The sequence below is a fragment of the Berghia stephanieae genome, chromosome 3 (genome assembly GCF_034508935.2).
Source record: "Berghia stephanieae isolate SIO BIC M18660-M18661 chromosome 3, UCSD_Bste_1.3, whole genome shotgun sequence".
Taxonomy (NCBI): Eukaryota; Metazoa; Mollusca; class Gastropoda; order Nudibranchia; family Aeolidiidae; genus Berghia; species Berghia stephanieae.
Genome location: NC_088362.1, coordinates 84662364 through 84672363, shown reverse-complemented (window position 1 = coordinate 84672363; position 10000 = coordinate 84662364). Strand labels below are relative to the sequence as shown.

Here is a 10000-nt window from a genome sequence, read left to right as displayed (position 1 = left end):
AAAATAAAAGTTGATGTCAGCGTGCATATACTAAGGATTTTGAAGTGTTATTTATCATTGTGAGGCTAAATTGTTGATTTATAAAGTTAAATATTGCGTCTTCTATTTTCATCTCCTAAAAATTAGGCTTTTTAAAATTTCAAGTAGGCAGATCTGCACGAATGCACACGATAGACAATGTTATTTTATGTAAAAATCGCAATGAGTACTAAAAAGATTTAGCTCAAGTCGGCTTATATATATATATATATATATATATATATATATATATATATATATATATATATATATATATATATAAGCCGACTTGAGCTAAATCTTTTTAGTACTCATTCTCATTGCCATATATAATATATATATATATATATATATATATATATATATATATATAAAGAGAAGAGAGAGAGAGAGAGTAGAAGAGAGAGAGAGAGAGAGAGAGAGAGAGAGAGAGAGAGAGAGAGAGAGAGCACGTGTACTCTCAACATTTAATTAGGTTATGATACCTGAAACGCCTTCGTTTTCAGTTATCAAAAATTATTTAAACGCAAATAACGGTTGAGTACAGGATTAAAGTTTAAACAACTATCTACAAGTAATATAAAATCGCATATGTCTATTCATGTCAGGATGAATCATATAAAGATTTCTCTCTTGTTCTCATACTTCGAAAGTTCAACTGACATGCGTACAGTTATGTACAGTCGTTTTATTTTACGTAGATATTATCTGTACCTAGCATATTTTCATTCAGCCGAGGAAGGTACAATCTACACACTTCTGTATGAAGGTTGCCTTCGTCTTACCCGATGACACAAGGTGTTCGCATATTTTGAGACCGGCGGCGTGTCCACGCGACTGTGCCAAAAAAATAGATGGAACACATGATCACTTTGGAATGTCAACAATGTCATAGAGGCGTGGCTTGTGTCAATCAAAGTGAAACTTGGAATGCGTTGCTTGAACTGTTGGAGGCACTACTTTTGAGGGGTGTATAGGTTCTAAAAATAGTTATGGGTCAGGTTTTGTAAAACCAAAAGATGCACTTTACCAATATTTTGTGATTTAAATTATGCCTACAAGTGTTGCAGTGGATTTTCAACGTGAATATTGTATTAACTTCTTTAATCAAAACCAAATACCTCATGAAATAATCCTTTGACCCCTGTCACAGGTAAGCTATACACTCGCGGCGTTGGAATAAGGGAGTCCGAATGACAACTAGCCTGGATTAAATAACGTGTAAGTGTTGTTTACTGATTAACACATTTTGAAAATGTGCAAAACAATCATAATTTATTGTGTGTAATCTAGTTTAAGTCAAGGTACTCATGTTTAATTAATCGAAATAAGAACTTAAATATTGCGATTGAAAAGCTTATTCAAAACAACATGGCGGCTGGTTTTGTCAAACTCTTTATTTATTGAAGGTCGCATTCTTACCATTGTGGCAAAGAAGTGTATTTCCCCCCTCCAGCTTTTATTTCGGCTGTGTCTCACTCAAACCAGAACAAAATTAAGTCTATGGATTGTATGAAGTGGTATCTAATTGGACATGACACAAAAATAGAAGTAAAACGTAAGTTGGAACGTCACGCAATAATCTTTACTTTGGGTCTTTTTGAAATCAATGGGGTCACAATGTGAACAAGTGGGCAGTAGGAATTCACATCTTTTTAAAGGTAAAGGACCTGTTGGAGTTTACATTTGATTGTCTCCCAAGGTATCCCCGTTTGGCCTTTATTTTTATTGTTAATCAGCCTTTAAGGTCATGTATTATTATTATTATAAATTTACATTACATAATCATAATGAATGATATGCTGTCAAAATGATGCTTATGACTTATGACTTGAATGAGTACGAGTCGTCCCAAGAGATTGATACATATTAATTAGACGTCTAGATTTAGATGCAACATCGAAATCGAAATATTATCTGAATCGGGACATATGAATATTAGTTCTTTTATGACATTCGGGTAGAGTGTAGAGATAAATCGAAACAGGACCAATTTCATTTTGAGATTTCAAAGTTGGCATGTTGATAGATACAACATGATGAATATGAATGAAAGGAAATCAAAACAGGCCATCCGACGGGAGCCAAAACATTCTCATAGTTCTTTACTTATACACTCATTCTCACCAGACTGAGCGAGTGTCTAGTTTTTGTAGCTAGTAGTATTGTCCAATTTTGGGGATACTCTCTTTCAGTTTCATAAATCGAATATACAGTCAGTGTAAAACTCCTCTAACTCTAACTTCAAACATCATCATCATCATCATCATCATTTAATCCTTTACATTCCTTGTGGAACATAAGGCTTCAACAGTAGGTCTCCACCGTATTCTGTTGTCTCCCCATGACATTTTGGGTCCAGCCAACTTCACCTCTTTCTCACAAGACCTTCTCCATGTTTTCTTTGGCCTCCCAACCTTCCTTTCCCCTGAGGATTCCAGTCCACAGCTTGTCTTGTAATGTCTGGTGTTGGTTTTCTGAAACTGACCAATCCATTTCCATTTTCTTGTTTGAGATTTGTTAGCTAATTTCTTCTTACACTTATTCAACCTCTGTCTTCATATGTTCCTCCAGATGTTGAAACAATGCTACCCAAATGTATAAATTTGTCTACGTCCTTCAGATTGTTTCCATTTACTGAGATGGGTGTTGTGCTCTTGTTTAAGTAATCTCATCACCTCTGTTTTCTTTGTGTTTATTCTTAAACCAGTCTGTGCTTCTTCCTTGACAAGTTTTTCTTTTTTCGATTGTAAATGTGGATGGGATTGCGACAATAAGCAAATGTCATCTGCAAAGTCAAGGTCTTCTGCTTTATTTTAATTTTATTCCAGTCTTTTTATCTCCCACAGCTCTACACATTATCCAGTCAATTACTGTTAGAAATATTATTGGTGAAAGAAGACATCCATTCTCACTCCAGTTTTAATTTCAAAGGAATCAGAAAGTTTCCCATTATGGATTACTTGGCAGCTTGCTTGGTTATATAGTTGTTTAATAAGATTTATATAAGTTTCAGGTATGCTGTAATGATGTAGTAATTTCCAAATAACCTCCCTCTCAATACTGTCAAATGCCTTTTCAAAGTCAATAAAATTCATTTAAAGTGGTGATTGCCACAAAGAGACTGTTCTACTATAATTTATAATCTGGAGCGTTGCTATATGGTCGGTACAGGATATGCCTTTTCTGAATCCAGCTTGCTAACGGCAAAGTTTCCCATCAATTGCAGTTTCAGCCTTTCCAATATCACCCGAGTGAAAACATAACTAGGAATTGAAAGAAGTATAATACCTCACTAGTTTTTACAATCCCCTTGGTCTCCCTTTTTAGGGATCTTGAAAACATACCCTTTCATCCAATCTGAAGGTATTTGGTTTCGACTCCCATATTTTAATAAAAAAAGAGGGTGCAACATATCCACTGTGGTGTTTAAATTCGTTTTGACGGAGGCACACAATTTGGTCCTGGAGCGTTTTCATTTTTCATTCCCTTTAATTTTAATGCTTTGTAAATCTCTATTCTAGATGGGGGTGTTGTATTTACATATCAAACCTTGTTTTGCCTGGTTCTATTTCTGGGTTTGTGTCAGGTGGAGCCCGGTTTAGTTCTCTGAAATGTTCCATCATTCAATTTCTCTGTTCTATTTCTGTTGTCAGAGGTTGACTGTTTCAATCATTTACAGTCCTTGTCTGTGTCGTTTGAAAAAAATAATGGCTATCCTGTAAAATACAGAAGTTTATTTTTTGTCCTGGAAATAAAAAAGTTGACCGTTTTTTAAAAAGAAGTTTATGCAGTCATCTACTACTGTGGCATCATCATCATCCCTATCACTACTACTACCACCACCACCACATCATCATCATTCCCACCACCAAAACTACCAAATCATCCTCATCTCTACCACCACAACAACAACCATCACATCATCTCTACCACCACAATTACAACCACCACCACCACCACATCATCATCTCAAAAAAGAAAAAAAAAGTATAGCTTTTATATATTATTATTATATCAATATCCACTAATGGTGCTCAAAGCGCTTTACAAAGAGTCCCTGGGTAATAGCAACCCGTAATATTAAGTTTAAGAACGAGACATGACGCCTGGTGGGGGATAATACAATTTATTTTTCGACAGAGACAACGCTGTTTACAGCCAGGTACTCAAACACACACACACACACACGCACAAATCAATAAAGTGCCCCGAGTTCTTTAGTGATAGATCATTACAAATACTTTGACCTCAAACTCGCTCTTTCTTCCTCTCTCTCCCTCCCTCTCTATCTATCTACCTATTCACCTATATATCTATCTATCTGTTAGTCTCTCATTCTTTCTTCAAAAGCACACAGTAAACATTCAGATCTTGACAATTCTGGGGAAGAAATAGCTGACAATGTGGCAGATTATTTGAATACATGAAATTTATTTTTCAGTCAAATGCATTGGTATCTTCAGCCAAGTTGAAGGAAGCTGAACTTTAGGCGCAATTAAGGAGTTGAGGTGTTCCCACTAGCGGATAAACTGAAGTGTCGAAGGGATAATTTGTTGCTTTACTCCATGAATTTTTGAAGATTCTCCTTGAATTTCAAAATGGAATTGCTGTCGGAACCCTGTTGCAGACTGGTCATCAATAATATTGACAAAAAATTATGGGTATAGTAAATGTTTTTTAGGATTCGAGTCTACAAAACCATTGGATTGTGTCCATGAACTATATACAAACTTATTTTTAAGCCTTTGTGTTCCTGATATGTCACTTTTAAAAAAATCATTTCTGGTAGATTTTGTGATATTAGTGATATAATGCTTGAGGTTTTTTAGTCCCATACTTCCCCCATCAGTTGTCTTTAATTTGTAATGAAAAATTAAGTAGATAATAGGCTCTTCTTAGTAGAAAAATACACAAATGTACCATTGTATAGCATTTATCCTTTGGCCTTTGTCAGGCACAAACAAAATATGTAGATTATGACGAGAATAAATAAAATATATTTTTAAAGTTTACATTTATAATGTAGTAATAATGAGGTGAAACTGTTTTGTATTTTTTTTTTAATGGAACATATTTGGTACAAATTATCACATTGAGTGTTAGGCAGGTGAAGTAATAAAACTAAAAGTTAAAAATGCCTAAGTGAGCCAGTCAGAATGTAACGAAAATATAAGGAGTAAACATGGATCTTAAAGTGATACAATACACAAATATATACAACATTTTGGGTCTCTTGTTTTTGCTCTCTCCCACGTGATTTGGGAGATTGTATCATCTTTCTGGCCAGGGGCCAATTTGTTGACATGAGGGTCCCTGACTCCAAATCAGTGTATGTGCTTGGACACCAGACATAGATGCGGGCCCACTTCTCTTGAGGTAGGACATCGGGTCTCTGATACCAAACACTTCAATCATGCCAGTGTATGTGGTGTTGGTGTGTGCTAGGACACCAGACTACCAGGCGGAGATGCAGTAATCAGCATAGCTTTAATTGTGAAGCATTTTATTTTGCGAGTGACTGCCAGACCTTTGAAGACAGAGTTATGTTCTTTCATCTCTTCCGGCATTGAGCAAGATTGCTTGCTGTTTAGTTTGGATTCTACATATTGAAAATAAAATTATCTTTTGACGTCTACCTCCTCAGTCGTTTGGGGGAGATGGCTGAGTGATAACATTGCACTTCCACCTGGGTTTAAGCTCAAATAAATAAGCTCAAATAAAGCTAAATTTGAATGTATAATTTGTAAGCCCTGTTTGATCAATTCATTTTTTCCTTGAGCATGAAACTTAGCCCCTATCGCTCATTTTGTTGCGCTGGGCTATGAATAAAGGGAATTTAAACAAATTTTATTTATTTTATTTCAAATTTGAGACAAGTGTGAAGTTTTATTATTTTGTTCACAATAAGTATAGAAATGTATTGCTTGAATAAATTTTGATATTGACCTTATTTATGTGAGTTGGTATGTTTGTATGTAATAATAAGTATAATATGTTTGTCCTTAAAAACAGACAAATAAACATGATTTGAATTAATTTCATTTTGGTTCGAGAATGAAAATTCAAGCTATCTATTCACATTTATGCTTTTTATATCTCTTTTCAGAGCTTGAGAAGAACTGTAAAATTGATGGTGTGTCACCAAGAAGGCTTGCGCTGTAGCAATGAAATTCATTTACAAGAAGGAGATGAGAATGTTTTTACTATGCCAAGTAAAAAATAGGAATATGTTTCAACGGTTCCAATAAGAGTGTATTTCGTTTCCAGAGGATAATATTGAAAAGAAACCATGTAATTTCTTTTTATGAGAAATAAATAAGCCGGAGGGGCATTATTAAGTGTAATTCTTTATAAAAAGTGTTTTTGGTCTCCTATGTCATGTTTGATTCGTCATTACGAATCTGCACATTTCGTTTGAAGGATTACACTGCAACATACACCTATGATTCGAAACCAGCCCGACAAGGGAGGGGGAGGTGGGCGGCGACCTTTGCTGATTACTGGGAATAACCGACAGATGCTGAATGAAATTAGAGATAATCTCAGCCATTTACGGAAAAATGATATCAACCTGGCCAATGATCTTTCTAATGTTCAGCTAAAACAGGATCTATCACAGAGCACTCCAAATCTACTCGAAAAATCTGCTGCCAAAGGAAGAAGAGATAAACAGCACCACAAAGCCCTCGCTGAAATTCGTGACAGTCTTCGTCCCTATCAGAATGCAACGCAAACAAATGGATCTTACCCAAGCACTAGGAACAGCAACAACAATACAGCTGTTGGCGGTAGTGGTGCAGGCAGTGATAACAGTAGTACTGCTAGTTCCTCCAGTTCCCATACAGCCCTGGATCAAGAGGTCAATCCTTTGATGGTCCAGGAAATCATAAAACGTGGCTTTGATAAGGTAGGTTTTTATTAATTTTAATTTTATTCCTTTGGAGGGGGGGGGGTTGTTTTATGAAAACAGAATCAGTTTCTGTGATGTAAAACATACAAAACTAAATTGCCTGCAACTCTTTGGCAATAATGCAGGTGCACCATAAAACACTTTCTGTCATGTCTTAATTTCATCATCAACTGAAGTGGTGTGTCAAAGCCGGATGAAATGATTAAGTCGGTTATCTATAAATCCTACCAATTTACCCTACCCAGAAAGCAAGTTCCTCCATCTAAAGAAGTATTTTGTCGTCATTGACAATCATTGGATTTGAAATAAAAGGGCTGCTTATAGTATAGCATGTCATTATCTTAGGCTTTTTTTTTTTTTATTCATCATAATTTTTTTTTGCCTTTCCCCCATCTGAATTTATTTTGATATCAGATTCAATAGTTATCAGAATTGAACTTACTTTCTTCACTGATTTCTACAATCAGACATGTTTCAAACACCATGCAGATTTAACTGATGGCTTGTAATTGTTGCATTTTTTTCCTTCCTTTTCAAGGAATGTTTTGTGAATTTTCCAATGAAAAAAAATATTTAGCTTTTTCCAAATGTAACATATATCTCCAAATTTCTCTTTGTCGCAATTTTTTCTCTCTCAAAAGGGAACATTCTCATTAACTCAATGGCACCGTTAACAAAACATGGATTCCTTTTTTTAAAAAAATAAAAATGAACCATTGCTGAATTCAGCCAAATTTTGACCTCTAAATTCTAAAATCAATACAAAACAATATGAATATTTATAGAGCACATCTCTACGAATGGACCATGCTCAACGCGAATCATGTGTTGTGTCTCACTCCGGTAGTATGTCATGGTGAACCAGCTACTGACTGAAAGTTGACTTGAAAATGTACGACTCGTGTGGCTCATCAGTACGGTATATGTGTACGTGCGGCTGTGTGGTGTAGTGGTATGACACTCGCATTCGGATCGGAAGGTCCTGGGTTCGAGCTTCGCTCGGCGCATAGTTGAGTCCTTGGAAAAGGCTCTTTACTCACATTCATTAACAGCGTTGTTTATATCTGAAAAATTGTAATATCGCCAACAGGCGTCATGTCTCGTTCTACATGTTACGTGTTGCTGTTGGTCAGGGACCTCCTGTAAAGCACTTTGAGCATGTTTAGTGGATATTGCACCATATAAAAGCTCAATTTAAAAAAAATAAAAATTTTATGGTCTTTGGTCAGTGGTCAGATGGGTGACAGTGATCATGAAAAAATTCTAGTCCCGACATTGTCTTTACATAAGGCACTTATCGCACATTACCCTACTCCATTCAGGTGTCAATGAGTCGAGTACCTTACAGTGACAGGATATCATGAGAGTGCTAGAAATTCTATTCTGCTTGCTATCTGGATTTGTCATGACTTACTGTTTTTCTTATAGAAGGCTGAAGAAGGAATTTGAGCCTTATACATTCTGTATTTAGTATTTTGTTCTTTTTTAAAAGTTTAAACTGTTATAATTCACATTTGTATATTACTTTTTACTGTCCAGTTAGCAACTTAACATTCACTTCCATATGAAAAAAGACTATCACAATCCAATCCCATCACACTGTCCATTATATCGGACTGGGCACTTGTGGATTTCGTTACAAATCTAGACGAACAGGAAGAATACTGTCGAGTGATTTGACCCAGCCTTAACTTTAACTTCTAATGAGCAGGTGGTTGGATGGGAGCATCACCCTTGAATCATATACCTATGATGTTCGCATGGGTGTACGATCCGATAGTGATGTCGTTTCTTCTTCTCTTTACTAGCCTATCCTGCTTCTTTGGTTTGTGATTGTATTTTTGACAGGGGATATTTTTTTTTCTGTAAATCTTCTGCCTGTTTGTTCTTGGTTATTTATAATTTAGCTTATGATATCTTTAGGTTATGATTTTGATTTACATTTGTACTATTTTTGTTAGATTGCTTGTTTTTTTGTTTCAGCGGTCTCTCATATAACCTCAATTGTGTTGGAAGAGACCTAAAGCAACAAACAAACAAAAAAAAAAAAAACTTCTTATGACTGATGCAAAATTGGGCATATGAATTGAAGTATATTGACTCTCAATATCTAGTACTAGTATAATATAAGTATATTGAATGCTTTGTCAAATTCATATTCAAAGAAACCAGTTTACAGAGGGTGTATTTCAGAACTGTCTCGAAGTCCCTGGTTTGAGCACTTTTGTTAAGATGAGTGTCATTTTAATCGATTGATATTTGAAAAGGAAGAGTTTTAGTTTCAAATTTTAAAACATGTTTTTTCATAGTGCTGCAGAGTACACATTGTATTTCTAGTTTGTTTTCCCCATGTTTATGACAAATAAAGTGAAAGAATAGTTGGTTATGAATTCAATCTGACATAAGCAGGAAGCCGTAGTCTTCTTTGGAGGTTATAAATGTGACCCATGGTCTCAAAACGGTATTATGTCGGGATGAACAAGATGCTAGACATTCAAGTTATAGCCACAAATATGAAACTTGGGGTTAGTTTTTCCTTGTTGTGGTGGAGAATTAATACAATGCCTGGCATTGCAAAAGAAACTGCGAAGTTCGGATTTCTCCTTATTTCATTTCTTAATTCACTTTTCGGGGTCCTATTCATCCTGACATAATACCGTTTTGAGATGGCGGGTCACCAATAGTAAAACTAGTATTAATGATATGAACATTATATAGAGCAATGCCATGGATTCAGTATGTTCATTGTGCTTCCCAATATTTATTTATTCACCCAGCAGGCCATATGTAACCGTCTTTCCATTTCCAACATTACCAATCATCTCTGTGAGGCGTCCTCTTTTTGTAAAAACAAACAAGCAACAACAACAAAACTCTTATAGTATTCTTCACTGTCTATAATACAGATAAATATAGATTTCAAGCTGTATTCCAATCATGCCCCCTGCCCCCCCCCCCCCCCCCCCCCCCTCCCCTCCTTATCTGAAGGAGAATTTCAGCCTGTCACAATGACAATGGTAAGTTTAGGTCTAGTAGCACAATTCATAGACCGTGACCGAGACAACCGAC

General features: G+C 35.7%; 1 protein-coding gene across 2 annotated transcripts in view; it reads left to right on the top strand.

The window, feature by feature from the left end:
- The first annotated feature begins 976 nt into the window (after nt 1-976).
- The window catches only part of LOC144968667 (uncharacterized), a 27105-nt gene continuing 18081 nt past the window's right edge, over nt 977-10000 (top strand). The window contains exons 1-2 of one of the 2 annotated variants that reach the window (XM_078907230.1): nt 977-1239; nt 6128-6928. In XM_078907230.1, the coding sequence (XP_078763356.1) occupies nt 6464-6928 (465 nt within the window). In that variant the 5' untranslated portion in view covers nt 977-1239; nt 6128-6463. Of the gene's footprint in view, nt 1577-6127; nt 6929-10000 lie in introns of both variants that reach the window. The other variant, XM_078907231.1, reaches the window with a different exon arrangement.